A 20153-nucleotide genomic window follows, 5' to 3' on the forward strand; every position below is an offset into this window, starting at 1 on the left:
ACATCTTGCTCTATGTTCTACACATTATGTTTGTAACTCTTAAGGGTCTTGGTTCCAGCCTTACTTTTAGCAGGAAATGCAAACATAGAACAGGAAGTAAAGTACCCACATGATATATTTTAGCTCTGTAATTACAAATCACTGGAAACAACCCTGAGCATCAGAAAGAATGGGCTCAGGCAATATAAAGTAACATGTCATCATAAAATGCTACATTATAATGCCTCCAGATTTACAGAGAATGGCCTGGCCTGTTTAAAGAAATTTAAGTTGTGTATAAAAGTGACAGTGTTGTAGATAAGATTCCATCTCAACATAAAGAAAATGCAGCAGCTTAGCACATAAAGATTTTGTTATTCTTTTTTTCAAATTCAGATTTTCAAAAATCAAAAACTGATTGCCACTAGACTCAGAAGGAACTGATCTGAGGAAATCTGTAGTCATTGTTTTGCTACATCCTGTATGATTTAAAACTAGTTGTATGGGTAATGTCTGTTCCCCTGATAAAAGTTGTAATATCTGTAGTATCTGTAATATCTTGTGGCTTACTCTTAATAATCCCCAAACCAGAGTCCTTGGAAAACAAAACTGGATACTTTTGAGCTCCAGCTACTCCATCAAAACTTAATGATATTAGGGCACTGAAACTGCTCTGTATGATACTAGAATGGCAAATACATGTCATTATATATTTGTCCAAACTCAGAACGTACAACACAAAGAGTGAACCCTAGTGTAAACTATGGACTTCGAGTGATTATGTTGTGTCCATGTGGGTTCCTCAGTTGTAACAAACATACCACTCTGATGGGGGATGTTGATAATGGGGGTGGCTGTGCATGAATGGGGGCAGGGAATATATGGGAAATCTCTGCATCTTCCACTCAACTTTACTGTGAACCTAAAACTGCTCCAATAAATAAAGTCTATTTTAAAAATTTAATGATAAAATGATGTGATTTTGTTGTAAATCAGACTTGAGCTGTAACAGATTCCTCATTTTTTGTCTGGTATGAGCTGTTATTAGCTGTTGTCATTTCCCAGACCATTTTAAAGCCCAGATTCATCAGTTTTATAACAAAAACTTGGGGGCCATTTCATTATGATGTAGTTAAAAATTCTTTAGTCTGCCACTTTTTATCCCTTTGTATTAAAACAAAACTAAACAACAGAACAAAAAAGAATCGCACTCTTCAATAACATGTTAAATAACTTTTTTTTTCCTTTTTTTTAAGAAAGCTTTCTCTGCATTCATTTCCTGGAAGAAGCTTTTGTTATTTTGATTGACATGAACAACTTAAGGAACCTAAGTGAGGTTGACTATTTTTCTTTTCATTCAATTCTCTATCCTCTGAAATTCCATAACTGTTACCTCATTTAACTGCCAAATATCATGTTTGTTTTATAACTGCATTCTTTGGGGAAACAGTAAAATGTACATATAGAGAAAGTTCCCATGGAAACATAATATAAACACTTAGCACACTGCACATTAGAGAAAATTTAATCATATTATTATTAACAACAACAAAAAAGCTAATTTTGCTTTTTCCCTCTGAGTAGTTCCATAGCTGATGAAATTCACTTAAAAGGAGGTGATAACTGCAATAGGGCCAAAAGAGGGCCTGTGAATCAGGTCTTCCTATGCTCCAACCCAAGTTCTACGTTAACAACTTTCCACAGTGCTATGAAAATACTTTTATAGCATTTTAAAAATGAACGACTCAGATTTCAAAAACTACATAACTGCCTGTCATTATCAATTATTACCGAACTGTTTGGTGTTGCCTTCCTCTAGGCCCGGAACACAGTAATATGACAGTAGTATGTCTCAGAGAATCTCCTTTACAAAGCTAGGATCTATGTGACTTTGTTTTCAAAACCAAGGGTTTTCAATAATTTGAGAGCCCTGTTTAGAAGTCTGCTTATAATTAAGTTGATTAATTCTACTATTTGGAATGGAAAACCTCAGACTTCCTTTTGGGGTTGGGTTGCTTTTTCATCAACTTAACAGCTGATTTCCATCACAACTCAGTATATCTGAGCATCTGCACCATTTGCTTCAACCATTCCAAAACAAAGGAACTAATTTTAAAAAACACAAATATCTACAAAGAAATATCTTAAGAATAAATGCCAGTGTATTAATGATGACTATTACAAAGGTGAAAGCACAACTCCAGATTATTCTAAAAGTGTCCCTCCAGAAGGAGGATTCACATGGAGAAATTTTTGCCCTGGAAAACTACCAGTGTCCCTTCAACTCTATTATCGAGGAAGCCAACAGAAAGCAGCAGGATTCTTTTCCCACAAAAGCTCCCTTCCAACATTTGCAGCTGTCTGCCACACAGATGTTTCACATCACTGTACTTTATGGTATTGTATATCCTATGGACTATCTTCTCCAGTGCTTCTGTTGTGAGACATGAGGCAGACTTTCCTAATAAAAGATAAAAACCCTATTAGCAGCATGATGGTTGATTTAACTTATACCCATACTGCCTACATTATAGGGAAATCACTGGATATTCAATAAGTTGATTCCGGGTTCATGGTTGAGGAAAGAGTAAAGTTTGGAACAATGAGATTAGAATTCAAATTAACTTTTCAAGTTTTACGAGTGATTGAATGCTAACCAATTCAATTCAATAAACAGAGACATTTAAAAAAATACCAGTTCGGGAAGGATAAGTTTTGACACTATGGTCAGATTATGATCTAGAGCACAAAAAATATAATATACTGACCATAGGTTAGAAGGGCAGGTCAATTGTAAAAGTGGACAAATATATAAGAAAGATGGCATAGGATGTGGTGGGTACTTACTTAGCCTTCTCTAGACCACTATCTCTAGCTCCAAGTTTAATCCAACAGAAGGATGTGAAAAACAATGAGGGTTCAAAGCAAGATGGCATAGGTGATTAGAGGCCTCGAAATTAAAATTTCAGAACAAGGAAATTGTTTCAACTGAGGGAGACACTGAGGGACAACCGAACAGTTGTTTTCAATAGTAGAAATGCTGTAATTTAGATTTTGGTCTCCAACTTAAGAAGGAAAGATGAACTCAAATTCTAATGCAAAGGATTTAGATAATTGGAAAAACTGAGAGTGATAGTAATAGGATATTGGAATGGGTTTTCTAGGAAACATTCCCTATCTCCCTCTCCTGGAGATCTTTAATAACATTAAATGAGAGGTTATTATGAGTCATCAATAGTTTTGATTCACTTAAATTGGGGAGTATGGATGATCCTTCAAAGCCCTGCATAACTCTATTTCATAGAACTTGCTTAACTCTGAGGTCAAAGAAAAATGAAAAGTGCACAATTTAACCTTCAAGGGGAAATGTACAGGAAAACTTTATTTCATAAGGACATTAATTTACTTGTTTTTCAGATTCTAATTATATTTATCAGCAGCCATTGTTAATGTTCTATTCAGTGATTTTAAAAGGAAAAGGGAATTAGAGCAAAGTGAGATTTGGTATTGTTTATTCACCATGAAGTGGCCTTAAAAACACTGTCTACTTTTGGTAAAAGCAAACAAGAAAAATATCCTTATATTTCTAAATTCTTCTACTTAACCAGCCAGCTGTACATCTCTGAAATCACTTTTGGAATTGTCCTTAAGGCCATAACTCTTACCAACTTTAACTCCATAAATTTAGTCACTACTCAACTATGTGGGAAACTGGACAGCAGGCAAGTCATTTTGAGAATATTTTTCAAAGTAAAAAAATGTATATTTTAAAGGAATCTCTGAAAAACAAATTAGAAATTTGGGGAGGCTGTTGGCATTGTGTGTGGTTTAAGGAAGGCTTTTATGTATGACTAAACTGTCTTAAACTTTTATATGCTGAATAAATTTTGAGTATGGTAGAGTCTTACAGAAGAACTAAATAAGAATCTAGCCTTTAGCTTAGATGGGGAGAAAAATGAAAATTTGAATCCATTATATTTGCCAGTTATATATTTCTAAGTTATATAGATTCAAACGAATTAGGAAGAAAAAAAATGGACCTAAACTTTCAAATTTTATTCATATTTTATATAGATTTTTACTAGGTGGTTATTTTATTTGAATCTAACTACATTGTTATTTTGTACATTCATGTGAATTCCTTATTTAAATAAATAATTTAAAACACATCAGGATGAATTCTTTGCGGCTACAGACAGGCTTTGGTTTAAATTTATTCTCAAGGAGAACAAAAATGTTTCAAAGTTTTCTAGTGCCACGTTTACAATGCACAAGAAAATAAAATCAAACAAGGTAGTCATGCTGGATAATTCAACTCCTTCCTTACTTTAACCTCTCTAACCCACCTGTCCGCATCCCCTCTCCAACACACACACACAGATTTGATTTTCTTCCTTAATCACATCAGTCACTTAGTGTAAAACTGATTTTAAAGCTTAAACTACTTGAAAATATACCCATAACCCATTATGGGTATATGGCTTAAAGGAATGATATCTTTCTACTTCTAGGGATAAGGTTTTGTTACTATTGTTGATGTTTGTTTGTTTTCCTAAAAATGATTAAGACCTTTTCTGTAGTTTTGGAGCCTAGGAAAAAAAACTAATATTTTCAATGGCTTTTCATGGCCAGCTTGTATCACACTGATACACAACACGTGGCTTTAACACTCAGAAAGTTGAGTTTACAGGAAGAGATCCAAACAGAAGTATCTTAGCTGGGAAATAGCAGTATGTGAAACCATACCTTTCTGTTGCACTAACATCTATTCTCCTGACTACTCAAGACATCCCAGTTCTATGTCTTTCTGGTTGATGAAGAATGTCTGTATATTTCACTTCAGAAACCAATTACAAAATAAGCTAGTGTATTTTCTACTCATTTCATTTACAGTTGACCCTCCATATCCATGGGTTCCACATCCGAGGATTCAACCAACTTCTGATTAAAAAAAGTAAAAAGTTCCAAAAACTCCAGAAAGTTCCAAAAAGCAAGACTTGAAATTGTTGTGTGCCAGCAACTATTTACATAGTTGGTATTATATACTATAGGTATTATAAGTAATCTAGAGACGATTTAAAGTATACAGGAGGGTGTGTGTAGGTTATATGCAATTATTACTTTATATAAGGGACTTGAGCACCTGCGGATTTTGGTATTCCCAAGGTCCTGGAACAAATCTCTCATGGATACCAAGGGATGACTGTACGTATCGCTATAACAATATATATTGGAAACTTAGTAAAAAGTTCTCACTGTATTTCAATATAACGTGGCTCTATCTTGAACATACTCAAGGTCACCAAAAATTCTAGGAGATATTTGTTTTGCTGGCACAATATAGATCCTACTAAATATCACAGTGAGACTCTGGATTACTCACTTGTTTAATTAAGCATTCTACAAGCACTATAGCATGTGACTACTAGTGCTAAAATAATTTAAGGACTTCTGAAGAATTAAAATAATTATATCATGAATATTGAGAAATGTTACTTAAAATCCATTTTAAGTAGTAAACCTGACTGAAGATAGCCTATTTATGTTAAGGCTTGCAAAAAACATATACTGTACTTCAATGTGATACTAGAGAATTAAGCATTAGAAGGCACATATTTCCATTATTTGAAATAAAATGAGATAAAATAAGATTTTTATTTATAGCATGGTTCATTTTTAGGTATTATCCACGTCAGCTCCAAGTACTCACCTGCAATTACTGAAATTTAAATCCTCCGCCATTTAAAAGAAAGGGTGACAGCAAACAAAGACGAAATAAACAGAATTCAAGGATTCAACTCAGCCACAGTTGGTCCCAGCATTATAGCGTCAACAATCTAATTGCATTCAAGGACTGCAATTAATGTAAAATAAGTACGCAGAAACATGTTCTATGGTTCTAAGTGCAATGCATCACAGTTAAGGCCTTCACCTGACATTTCCTCATCCTCTCTAAAAACACCATTTGTCAAATTTCTTGTTTTAACCGTATCACTGCTGTTGCATTTCCTTGGTTTTGAAAGTCACTGAACTGTTTCCATTCCGTGCACACACTGCAAGACATGGAATCATTCCGATGGCTAGTTGAACATCAATTGCACGGCTTCGAAGTATTTTTTTAAAAATCTGTAATGTTTAAAAAGGTACCAAACACTTACGTTTAAAGCAGTAGGCATCAAATCTGCTATCAGGGAGAGGGAAGCCTGTCTGGTTCTCAAAACGATACAGGGTTCTCACCCCAAGTAAACCACCTCCACACTGGGCCCTGGCCACAGTCACAGGGTGGCGAACGCTGGCGTCCGACAGCCACCCGTAATCACACTGGTCGAAGCCGCTCCTCCATGCCGCTTGGAGCTCCCCCACTGTCGCCAGGCGGGCATCTCGGTTTTCACACCCTTCTCCAGCTTCCTCAAAGGTGAATTTATTGGGAGCAGTGATGTGGAACACATCACCTGCAATCAGAAGAGGAAAAAGGGTCTAAATTCTACTATTCAGTCCCTTTCTGTTTACGGGAGATGGGGAAAAGCACGTAATTCTTTTTTTCATGGCAAGGTAGCAGCTTCTATACTTTAAAGCAGAAAACTCAATGTTACCTCATTTTGTTATTACTAGTGATAAGAAATAACACAATAAAAAAAGAGAACACACGCCAGAAAAGTTTCATTTTATACACATATATCCCCATAGGCCGTAGAAGCAGTCATTTGATAATAAAGTTACAATCAGTTCTTTAAAATGAACAAATTTTCCAAATGATTCTTTGGTTTACCAGACAGGAAACGGGTTTTCTCTTGAATGTAAAAGGCTATGAGGTACTTATTAACATTGCATGTTGGAAAGAGAAAGTTGCATTGAAATGTCACTGAGGTTATTTTTCTTTGTCTACCCTAAAATCAAATAGTAATTCTCTGACTCTCTCATCTATCTCTACCATCAAAATGGATTAACTCCCATCAAAGCAAACAACAAAACAAGAAGACCTCCAGGGTTTGAAGAGGGGGACGGGAAAGAGGCAGAATGGAATGCTGTTTCCTGCCTTCCTGTCCTAGACACAGGGCTGCCTTGATAGTTATGCAGGTCATGGTCTACACTTGGGCAGGGCTGAGAGTGTACGGGGGCCAGTATCCCATTCAACCAGCCAAAGGTACCAAAGCCTCCCTGGAGGAAGGGGCACCCTTTTTCTGCTTGCTCTGCCCAGGGTGGATACCTTTTGCAATCTGTCTGCCCAGAAGGAGCACGCTTTGCGGTTCTCACAAAGTTATTGTATGTGCTAGCAGGGGCTCTAACTAGGTTGGAGAGACTCTTACATTTGCTTATTGATGAACAAAGAAAGGCAGGACATTTACTTTGTTCATCGCCAGGCTCAATTAGACCCAAGTAGTATGTTCATTATCACTTAACATGTCACAATAAAGTATTCTGGAAATGCCAGAGAGTTTGTTAAATTGGAATTTTACTTGGGTAACTAACATAACAACTTGCTGAAATAAATGCAATGTGAATTAAATGATGCTTTTCACACATGAGCACATAAGTGGCTAAAGGAGACATAATTAGAGAATACCTAAGCAGATATAGCAGGCATCGGGAGGAGTATAAAATGAGGTAGAGAGGAAGCTAACACATTGATAGCCCATTATTACAGCAGCTGTGGGTCCTGTTTCTATCTCACTGAGGCCACTCTCTGATTCTATGAGACATTAGACAGCTGGGATGCAGAGCTCTCATGATTTGGATCTTCACCTAAGTAAATCCATATGTAACAAGGGATTGTTTAAAATGTGTAGAGCCATTACTCTCTGTGCGTGTGTCCTAGCTTTATAACACAAGAAAAATCAGTTGGGGGAAAAAGGCCAAATCACCCATATCAGCTCTTCTCACTGCAAATCTAAAAATGCTACCAACGAAACTAGGCCAAATCCCAATAAGAGTTATTTGAAGAAGAGAAAGAAAAATGACTTTTACCTGACTGAAAAAAGCAAGGTAGAGGTGAGAATGGGTTTTTGTCCTTAATTACCTAGGCTGGCAAAGGACAGTAATCTCACATCCAAAAATATACTATAAGAACAAAGATTCCCCCTCCCCATTCCTAGCATGTCTCCCTTCCCGCTAAGTTTTAAAAGCTTAAGGGTCACAGGACCAATTGCATAGTATGTACTTAATAATTTGTTAAATGAATGGCATTTCAAGTTCTTGTTCAGAAACAAGGGGCCCTTTTTCTTCCATCCTTCCCAAGCAGCACATTAAAGAGCACTAACTCTGCTGCAGAGCTTTGAGTAGCTGCTGTCTGGGACAGGCGATTCACTCACCTATGGATTTGGCTCAAAGCAACCTGGGGACAGGCAGACAAGAGAGACTGCGTCACCCCAAGCAGCCTCAGCAGCCCCGTTCACCTCAGCATTACACTTGCATTTGGCCTGAAAGGAATGTAGGTGTGGAAGAGGGCAGCAGGCCAGCACGCTTCCTTCCAAGGTGGAACACTTGGATTTGTTATTACAGCTGGAATATCAGTTTTGTTGCCTCCGTTTTCTGCATTGTGAGGTACTTCTACAATGAGGCAAGAGTACTGTTCCTTTTCAGTAACAAGAGTGATCAGCCAACCAGAGCAAGGCAGAGAAATATAATTAACTGAGGAAAACTCTGCTTCTCCAAACAGCAATTTTAGTCCATATGATGGAAGAAATCAACTTCTCCAAACGCCATACCAAAGGGCCAATGAAGAAAAATGACGGCATGATTTTCTGGGTAACTGGTTTCCCTATCTTAAATAGCAAACATGTTTGGGGTATTAAAGGAAAGAAAGGCTTCAGTAGGTGCTGGCAGGTTAAAAAGAGAGTACCTTATTATTATTAAATCAATAAAGAACTACTTATAGAACTTTTCATATAAAAACTCTTGTTAAATCTGACTTTATATCAAAACAGTGATTTAATTCACTTGTTTGGAGGATACAATTTCCATCTATCCAATCTCCAAAAAATAATGATTTTACTTATTTAACTAAATTCTGTTATCCCCAAGGCCACCTATTTTCCTTTTCATTTATATGTAAAATTTTATCAAACATTGCAAATAAAATTTTAAAAGCTTATTGAAAGAGATATCACCATTGGGTTTCATGTAACTCAGATGAAAAAAGGAAGATTTAACTGGCATTAATTGAGTTTACCCTAAGGTGAGAATGAAACCAATTCATCTCTAAAGATAATGTGTGGCCTGTCATCATATATGTCATAATTGTTGTTTCATTTCAAAATAATGAGAAAAGGAAAAGAAAAACATTTACTTTAACTCTGTTCCAAAAAAAAAAAGTCTAAGCCTTCCTAAATCATAACTGTTTAACATAAACATTACCTTGTCCACTTCAAAAATCTAATGATATAGTGACGCATCCACACTATGGAATTCTCTTACTGAGTCTTAAAGCTTTTAGAATTGACACTCAATCTCTACCGAAAGCAATAAGTTGAATGTCTAAACTTTGCCCTTCCTATGTTTCAACCTCAAATTATTAAGGCCAGACATCTTCTACTTTTCTCAAATATGCCAGAATATCCTGGCATCAGTTTCATACCAAAACCAGAAAGAAAAAAAAAAGTGAATTAATAGGTAATACACAGATAGCAATAACTGAACTAATTCATATTACTGTGTCCTTGATTTCTAAGACATCTATTTTTACATTTTATTGACAAAACTAAAATAACCTCCTGTCAAGTACTTTTTGATTCATTAGTTGCCTGGTTTTAAATAGATAATCCTTTGACATTATATATTTTTTATCTAACATAATACAAATGTAAGGAGATCTGCTGTTTAAATCAGAATTAACCTGTTAAAAGCTTATTGTTGAAGATGTGGATGGAGAAGGTTATTAACTTATGGTTCAAGTTCTAAGAATATAATTTCCAAAAATGTCTTCTACAGAAAACTGGTGATCCTTGAGACATGAGTAGGTATTCCAAAGAAAAGAGGTTTCGTGGACATTGGCATTTAGGAAACAAATACAAGTCATCTGACAAGTCTTCGTTTCTGTGAGACTTCTGAGAGTAGTTAATATTATAGTATTTATTTGGGAGTGCCCACAAAGAACTTAGGATTTTTAAGCCATTTGACCAGAGTAATCTCCTTTTCTCATAGAAGACTAATTAACAGTCCATGGATCTGTTTCATGGAATAGTTTGGAAAACACTGCTCTAGAGACATGTATGTTTCAATCAGGAAAAGGAATCTCAATTGAGCCATAACAAAGATAACTTAGTATTAAGTTTCTGGTAGCCTATGTGTTAACCTGCTCGAGATAGAAGCAGACTGCGTAGACCAGGTAATCAGACAGAATCAAAGCAGGAACCAAAAAACAAAGCAAAGGGCATATGAAGTCCATTGCCTCCCAGGGGTGTACCAGAGACTGCAAGGGAGCAAAGGAATCTGGCGCAGAGCAGGGACCCTGATAAAGTGTCCAAGACCATATGTAAGCTGAACACAGAAGTGTCTCATTTCTTAAAAAGAAGCTTTTGCAAAAAGTCAAGCAAGGTAGAGCAGACAAAAGTAGCAGTCTTTCTCCTTAGTCACTAACTGTAGGCGCAAGTCTTTCAATCCCATATCCCATAGAAAAATGCAGGTTTTAGGCTAAACACTGTCCACTTTTACACTGAGAAAAGCAGTCAAGATGTTAAGATTTTCAAAGATTTTATTGATCTACTCTCAGTTTTAAAATCTATAGTCAGGAATTATTTATACGTCAAATTATATGTTCTAAACTCTAACATCAGTCATTCATAGCATTAACGACATTAGACAGAAATTAAGTCTGGGCCAGTAACAGGAATGTAAACCTAAGCTTGGTCCAAAAATGAATGATCATATGAGGATATACCAAGAGATAAAATCTAAAGTCCAGAGGCAAAGCCAAACCAGGAACCAAAGGAACAGAGAAAGAGAGAGCGAACATGGGAAATCAAGCAAAGCAACTCAGTGCATTTGCTTAGCTTCTCTCTCTCCAACAGGACTTCATTGGTCAGGTTGTATAAGTTCCTACCCTGAGGGTATCTTAAAGGCACCTTTTGGCCTCTGATGTAAGTAATAAAAGTTCCTTCTGAATTTTATCACAGTATCACCTTAAGAGTGAGAGGAGAGAGCAAAGCCTTCCTTGAGAGAGAAAACGCCTATTATTAGCATCAGACAAGGCCGTGTTCTAGCTCTACCCTTGAATACTGTGACTGAACAATTGAATGTATTTTAGCTTTACTGGATATATGCCTTCCTGGAAGACAAGCATCACTTTTATAAGTTAACAAGGAGTCTACTATTTAGTTCCAGAAGTTGCCTCATCAAAGCAGTTACATCTATAGGACATTTATTAACAAATTTGTAACAAGAATAGAGATTTGAAACATGTTTCTAAATGTTATCTATCTATGAGATAATTGTATCTCTCATAGATTATTATAGATAATAAATAATTATCTATGATATAATATAATTAAATAATAAAAATTATCTATCAATTTTTTGCTGATTAAGGAGAGCAAATAAAGTGTCAGGAAAGAAATGTGCAACATATCCTTTATACACAAAATGATGCATGACTTAAGGTAAAATGACAAGCTGACTTAAGTTGTAAGTAAGAATTTACTGACATGTATACACATATATTTGCATTAGTACACACATAAACTATAATGCAGAACAGAGGATTTCACACTCAGGATAATTTGCACGTTCATATGGAAAACATATATAACCTCTAATTTTCCAAAATTTCAAGTTAAACGATCTGGCTTTGAATTATTCCTGTTATTCCAACTTTCCAGGGATGTCCTAGAAGAAACTGGAAGACATTGCTGGTGAGACTTTAATATGTGGTGACATTCTATAAACTAAATTCGTCTTAATCATAGGAGTTAACATCATCAGAAATATTAAGAAAAAAATACTTAAATTTGACAAGTAACTGCTAAAAGACTCCCTGGAAAGTGGACCATGCATGTTATTTTTCCACACTTCTGATTGCTAAATGGAAAAGCTATTTCTTAGCAGACTTTAAAATGACAGATACTAAAATGGCAAGCAATGATGAAAACAAATCAAAACATTAAGATGACCTACACTGTTCAAAAGCTAGACTTTACACTCAGGAGTAGCTCAGAAAAATTATGAAAGAGCCTGGGTCCAGAGTAAAGCTAAGGGAGGATATGTTTCTTCTACTGAAAATTCCCTGAGATCACCCAGGTGAAACGGGGAATTGGCATCAGCAGATCACAGATAATTATTCAATTCTTTCCTGGACTGCAGCTGATGGGCCGCTGTCTGTGGTAGTCAAAGCTGATATATCACCACAATTATCTAGATGCGTCTATTTTCTGGGTTGTGTGATCAATGTTTATATTTATTCTGTTTATTTGTGCTCATAACCTTTCTATCCTGAACTGTCTGGTCTGAAAATCAATTCTTATAAACTAATCATGAGTCCCTTTGCCCATCTGAGAACAGAACTTCCTGATTTTTTGTTCACTGTAAGGAAGTTCAAGATTTGTGATTGTTACTACATTTCATTGCAATGTGGGCCAAGATGGTATATGAGTAATAAATGTGTGCAAAAGTAGATACGGTGTGTGAACTGGAAAGAGTCACATGAAATGCCCATAGGATAAAACCACTTACAGTATATGGCAAGTATTATGGTGATAAAGACAATTCAACATAATTATTACTAGGTTTAAAGTTTTTGACTTTTTTTTTTTTCAAAGGAAGCTTCTTCTCTTTTCTCTCTGTCTTTCTCTTTCTTTTTTGCCCATGTCTATATATACAAGATCAAAGCAATAAAGACTAATACTCATTATCCTGGATCACGAAATCCATCAGCTGTACGTGGTTGGTTAACAGCTAACCTACACTACTATATAATCTCTTGACAGCCAATATTTGTAGGTAATTCAAAAGCATGTCAATTCCCCCTAAGATCTGATCCTTTAACCTGTACAGAAACAAACCTTCTGTTAACAGTGACAAGAAAACTTCTGGGGCTGCCAAGGTAACTTCATCCAATTCTAGTGTTAGGCTGGCAATGTTTCTCATTTGAGGGGTAATGAGACTGGAAAGCCAGGTCAGCACCTTTCAAATTTCTCACTTGTTTTAGGCTGAAGTAGACGCATAATGTGGCTTAAAGCATAGACACTGGGTTTTGAAAATTTTAACCTCTAATTAATTTTAGAGAATTGTCATCAGTCAGCTGTGATAGTCAGTTAACATTCTCTAAATCAGATCATATTCATGGGAAAGGGAATCCACATATTTGTCAATGTGTTATTACACAAGATCTTATATATGTCATTTGAAAGGTTTAAAGACACAGGAAATCCCACTAAAATTTAAACATATTTTTATGGTTTGCAGGATGTCGGATCTCATTCTTTCCCAATGACAGAGCAGTAAGATTTTAATTAGAGTGAGAAAGAGGTTCTAAAACATTTCTGGATGTCTGAGTCTTCAAAATATATGAGATTGAATGTGTTATTTGGTTTGACAGGTTCAGTATGGCTGCAGGTCAACACAGGAGAATCAGCCTAGTTTTTTTTTTACTTTTCACAGCTGAGAGTTAAATGGCCACTGTATTTCCAAAGAAGCTCTTCCGATTTAGAATTCCAGAAATTGATATCAAAACCTTAAAGCAAATGACTGTCACATGTTTCAAGGGTTTTATGTCAAGACATTTCTACTTTCTACTTATTTAAGGTAACATTATAAAATAAAAGGGACTGTATATAGAAAATCCTAAGGATTCCATTAAAAAAACTATTAGAACTAATAAACAATTTCAGCAAGGTTGTAGGATACAATATATAAGACCAATATAAAAAAATCAATTATATTTCTATACACTTCCAATGAACAATCAGAAAAAGAAATAAAGAAAATTCCATTTGCACTTGCATCAAAAAGAATAAAATATTTAGGATTAAATTTAACAAAAGTACAGCAAAACTTATACTCTGAAAGCTATAAAAGCTATAAAACATCGTTGAAAGTAAAGAATCTAAAAAAAGATGGAAAAAAAATCACATGTTTATGGATCAGAAGACTTAATATTGTTAAGATGACAATACACCTCAAATGATCTGGAGATTCAGTTCACGCTCACCTGGCTTCTTTGTAGAAACTGACAAGCTGATCTTAAAAATCATATGGGAACTCAAGGTGCCCAGAAGAGGTAAAAAAATTTTGAAAAAGAAGAACACAGTTGGAGGTCTCATATTTTCCAATTTCAAAATTTACTACAAAGCAATAGTATTCAACACAATGTGGTACTGACATAAGTATAGACATATAGATCAATGAGAGTCCAGAAATAAAACCATATATCTACGATCAGCTGACTTTCAACAGGGTGCCAAGGCCCTTAAATGAGGAAAGAATAGTCTTTTTAACAAATAGTTCTGGAATAACTGAAAATCCACATACCAAAGAATGGATTTGGACTCTTACCTTACGCCATATACAAAAAATAACTCAAAACAGATAAAAGTAAAACTTAAAACTACAATTCTTAGAAGCAAACACAGAAGTAAGTCTTCATGACTCGGGATTTGGTAATGTGTTCTTAGATATGTCGCCAAAGGCACAAACTATCAAAGAAAAAGTAGATATTGGACTTCATCAAAATTAAAATCTTTGTGTGTCAAAGGATCCCATTGAAAAAGTAAAAATACAGATCGGCAAATGGGAGAAAATATTTACAAATCATGTATCTGAATAGGCTCCCTTGAATCTAGAGTATACAAAGAACTCTTACAATTCAATAACAAAAAGACAAATACCCAGTTTAAAATGGGCAAAGGTTCTGAATAGGTATTTCTCCAAGAAAATATGTAAACGGCCAATAGTCATAAAGGAAAAGTTGCTCAACATAATTAGCTATCAGGGAAATACAAATCAAAACCACAATGAGATAGCATTATACACACATTAGGATGGTTATAATCAAAAAGTCAGGTGAAAACAAATGTTGGCAAGAATGAAAGAATCAGGACCCTAATGTACTGCTGGTAAGAATTTTAAAACAGTTCCTCAAAAAGTTAAAAATAGAGTTATCATTTAACCCAGCAATTCCAATCACTGCTATCCAAACAGGAATGCAATCATTACTCAAATAAGAATTAGGATATTTTTTATGTGAGAAATCAGAGATTTGGGGGAGTTTAAGAGCACTTTGATCCTCTTGGTTTGTAAGACTACCTATTGCTCTACTGGGGAATCTTTGGTGGTCCTGAAAAGTTACTACGGTAGAACAGGAAAAAGGGTGTATATCCAGTCACTTAACCTCTGTGCCTTAGTTTCCTTATGTGTAAAAATAAAGGTTTTAAATAAATGCCTGTCAAGGTTTTTGTGAGAATTAAGTTAAATGGCAATGCAACCACATACAATAAATAGTTTCTTTCCTTACCCTATGGAGCCACCTCACAGTTAATCTATTCAAGTCACCATACTGAATGAGGACGCGTTTTCCATAGGTGCTGCAGGGTGCCATGCCTGGTCACCTTCCTCAGTGGCTCTTAGCTAGACCATTCAAACACTTAAACAAAAACAACTCCAAGTTGAGTTTCGAATCCTTAGCGAAGTGTGTTAATATCTAAAGTCTATTTGGGAACCCACAGCTATAGCTGTGATCTATGATTCTGTGAGTTCTACAGAGAATAACTAAAAATTTCAGCATCTTCTAGCACCAACCTCAACCAATGTGGAGAGGTTCTATAATCCAAAATCAATATTTGAACCCATCTGCTGAACCAGGGTGTGCAGGAAGCTATTCTAGCTGACATGGGGCTTTTTAACTGAATAAACCCAGTTATCACTAATTCTTAAATAACTCCCATTGGTGAAGTACTCTGTAGATTACATGCTGTAAATTCCATCAGAATTAAGTCAATCTGAGCATCCACAGGCAGGAACTCACACAGTTTCCAGATTTGATATATCTGATTTTGATCCTATCAAAGACGCTAAAGAAGCTGGAACTAAGCCTTGCTCTAAGACCTGTTTAATGACATTCAGGCTTTTACCTAAATGTTTAGCTTTTCATATCTAAAGGAGCTCATTAAGAGAAAAACGAAAGGTTGTTTTTGGTTCTAGGTCAGACACAAGCATGACGTGGAGGCATTAGACAAGTCATAGAGGTGATAGAGCTATCCTGGATTTTGACATGAGGCAGCAGTAGAAAAATAAACCTGTAATTTGTGAATAGGGACAAAGGAACCGATGCCAGAGAGGACAGTTGGCTGGGAATGCAAGAAAGGGCCATGACTGTGAGAGGCTGGAAAGGAGAAAAGAGTGTCTCTAGGAAGGAATTATTTCTAAGAGACACCACAGAAAAGAGTGAGAGGAGAAATTCAAAGAGAAAAAACTAGTATCATGGTGATCTAATTTAAAAAAAAAAAAGATGTTTAGTAAGTTTGGTGGACAAAGCTTGGCATTTTTTTCAAGTACTGTAGAAATGGTAGCGTGGTGGAGATAGCCTCTGAAAGAGACAAAGTCTGGAGAAATACTACAATTACCACCAAGTAGTTCTTGAGTAACTATGATGTGTCTATTACTGGAATAGGTTCTTCATTGTGGTTGGGAAAGTTACAGAAGATAACTATGGCCTTATCTCTATCAGGAGCTTACAGAAGTTTTTCAGAAATAAAAATAACAGGTAATAGTTTGTGTCTGATGAACATAAAGCAACCAGAGAAGAATTAAACACCAGATATGTGGAACTAACTCTAAGAAAAGTGGGAGTTCAGAATCAGGAAATGTCAGTGTGAGCTGGAAGAGGCAAAGATGGGCTCTTGGAGGCAGTCTGTTCATAGGCAGAGGGAAGAGTAGAATGCTGGAAAGGGGAGAGGCTAGTGTTTTCAGAGAGGATCAAAGCAGAGCTGCTGGCAGGAGGTAGCAGAGGATCTGTGGATGACTGGTGCACATATGTGGCATCATATTGGAGAGAGGGAAACACAGTTGAATAGGTTACTCCCAAGCCAGGATTGAGGGGCTTTGCAGGTCCTCAAGGAGGAAGGAAGGCAACAGGAAATTCACACTACACAATGCTGAGTAGGGGAATGATAATGGCCATGGTGTTTACATGCTTTGATGGTCATAAAACAGGTCCCCTGAAGAACTGTTAAAGGCTTGGGGATTATTTGTGAGATAAAACAGAAAACCAGAGATGAGACACACACATGATTCACAGGGACGTCCCTGGTGGCACAGTGGTTAAGAATCTGCATGCCAATGCAGGGGACACAGGCTCGAGCCCCGGTCCGGGAAGATCCCACATGCCGCGGAGCAACTAAGCCCATGTGCCACAACTACTGAGCCTGTGCTCTAGAGCCCCAGAGCCACAACTACTGAGCCCACGTGCCACAACTACTGAAGCCCATGAGCCTAGAGCCCATGCTCCGCAACAAGAGAGGCCACTGCGATGAGAAGCCCACGCACTGCAACGAAGAGTAGCCCCGCTTGCCCCAACTAGAGAAAAGCCCTTGTGTGGCAACGAAGACCCAGTGCAGCCAAAAATAATAATAATAATAATAATAAATAAATAATTTTTAAAAAAATGATTCGCAAACTAGAACTGTGGGTATGGAATTCAGAAGAGAGTTCAGGGCTAGACATGCAAAACTAAAACTTATCATTTTTCATTTTTTTTGTTTGTTTGGTGTCTCTTTGTGTCCTGTTCATCCCACAAGGCATTTGACTTATTTACACACAAAAGAGCAAAAGTGAAATTAAATGAACCAGTAAGGACATTGGAGCAATGAAAAACTGGGAAGTAGAATTGTGACGAAGCCCGGAGATGTGTGAAGTTATCCAAAGGGCAAGTGTAAAGCGATGTGAGTATAGTGGGCACTTAGTTTGGAGGTTAATTTATTAATTCACTCATTTTATTCAACTCCATCTATGGAGAACCTACTATGTGCCAAGGACATAGTGGGGATACACATGATTCCTCCCCTCCCAGAATCCATGGTCTAGTAGGAGAGATGGAGGAATAAGCAAACATTTGCAGGAGGGTGATTATAGTCACACATTCAAAGATTGAGAATGGTAAAGGTGAGAGAGACCAACTAGGACTTAAGAAGGGGATATGGGATCAGTGTGACAGCCCATAGTACAGACACATCCAAGTGTTGGGAAGCTTGTGTGAAGGTCAGGGAATTGGAATAGTAGGGTGGTAGTTGTTCCAGGTGAAAGAAAAGCCAAAGGGTAGGGCTAACATGGAAAATATAAGCCAGAGAAGGAGAGGCGATAGGTTCCCAAGGTTGCCCATGTCAGGGCATCTTGTTACCCTGCTGACAGTAACTTGAATTCCTATTTCCTATTGAATTCCTATTCAAGCCAGTGCTTGAATTCCTATTTATATTTATTCTTTTATCTTTTTCTTCCAGCTGTTATGTGATAGGACAAAAAAGTTCAAATTCTGTTGTTTTGGTATAAATACTCCAACTAAAGTTATGCTATATTATACATTACAAGTTTTCAATTATCAAATATGTAGAACAATTATCCCAAGTAAATATACAACTGTATGAAATACAGTTGGGTTACACTGGAGGAGAGACTGGTTTGACCAATACCAGTTGCCCTAGAAGTGGCGTTATTTATGGAGGTGGAGAATTCCTGTATGACTAATAAATCCTTCTCATTGTGGTGTACGCATACATCCTCAGAATGACTCTTCTGACAGAGTTCAATTTTCCCTGAACACTAGTTTTGATCCTCTGAACAGATTTTGGGAAGCCAGCTCTCAATGGGTACAATGTGGCTAGGAATCCTTGGTAGGGTTTTTACCACCAAGACCTGTCAAAAGTATCTCACACAGAATTTGTACAGGACATGGAATTTCTGGAACTTCTGCAGAAGCAGAAAGTCCTCTGGCCTTCAAAGAAGTTAGGGATTCTGCAGCCTTAGAGACTGGGGTTTCAGTAGCTCCATCAGGATAAGACTGAAGAAGAGACATGCAGAGGGGCCCCTAGGTGCTCCTTCCAGGAGCATTGTAAATACTTAAGCCTGTCTTTCCATCAAGGAGTCTGGCTTATGATGCTTATTCACATTGGGATCAAATTGGCCACGGATTTATACTTGAAAACCACATTTCAATTATATTTAGTAAAGATCTTTTAGGTAATTAGAAGTTATGTATACTTTTTCAAAAACTATCTCTGGTTTAGTTCCAGCATTATCAGTGTTCCAGAAATTTTTATAACTATCACTCTAATAGATATTATTCCAAAGGAGAACCACAGTGATAAAACAAATTCCACCTTAGTGAATTTGAATACAAATTTCCATCTTACTGAGATAGCAATAACCAAATTTATTTCCTAGAACCAGAATCCCCTACCGACCATCTCCTATTCTATGAAAAAAGTTAACTAAATTTAAAATAAAATTAAATTTAAAGGAAGGAGCTAAGCTATATCTATCTATTTATATCTCATAGCATGGATTTTACATATCTTTTCCCTTTGTCTTTGTAAAAAATGGAAATTGTTAGTATCAAAGTTATGGTTTAGAAAACACATTTATCAGTCTTAAATAATAGTTATAATAAGAATGTTAAGATGCTAGAGAACCACACTTAGCAGCTTTCTTGGAAGCAGGCCATCCTATTCAAATTTAGGGCATTAGGCAAATATAAGCTGCTTATTTTCTAGCTTTCAGTCTCTGAGGTTATTTTTTCAATTCATAGAATCATAGAATTTTAATGTTGGAAGGGACTATGGAAGTTATCTAGTCCTACTTCCTTATTTTACACATAAGAAAATTGAGATCATTCTTTTCTTGGGGAGCCAGCCAAAATTAAAAGTATAACTCAATGCAATACTTCTATTTATATATTTAGGCTTCTAAGATACCTGTTGCTACAAATGAAATTCCACTTCAAAAGTCACTGAAATTTCTATTCTTATAGTAAAACTGCATTGTGTCCTTAGATAATATCGCCACAAGAGAACTCAAACTTGTCTCTAAGAATCTAACTCATGCTAAGTGAGAAATGATAGTGCCAGAATCAATCAGACTCTAAGCATCTCTAAAGCGAGGCTTATATCTTACTTGGCTTCATAGTCCTAACTACGAGCAGAGTACCTATCACACAGTAGGTGTTTTCTTTTAATGTGTTCATTGGTTGAATGAAT

At 36.3% G+C, this 20153-nt stretch overlaps 1 protein-coding gene across 3 annotated transcripts in view; it reads right to left on the reverse strand.

The window, feature by feature from the left end:
- VCAN (versican) overlaps nucleotides 1–20153 on the reverse strand; it is a 113902-nt gene that overhangs the window by 65526 nt on the left and 28223 nt on the right. For all 3 annotated transcript variants that reach the window (XM_004281633.4, XM_049708299.1, XM_004281634.4), the window contains exon 6: nucleotides 6138–6431. In XM_004281633.4, the coding sequence (XP_004281681.1) occupies nucleotides 6138–6431 (294 nt within the window). The remainder of the gene's footprint in view (nucleotides 1–6137; nucleotides 6432–20153) is intronic.

The sequence above is a fragment of the Orcinus orca genome, chromosome 3, assembly GCF_937001465.1.
Source record: "Orcinus orca chromosome 3, mOrcOrc1.1, whole genome shotgun sequence".
NCBI lineage: Eukaryota > Metazoa > Chordata > Mammalia > Artiodactyla > Delphinidae > Orcinus > Orcinus orca.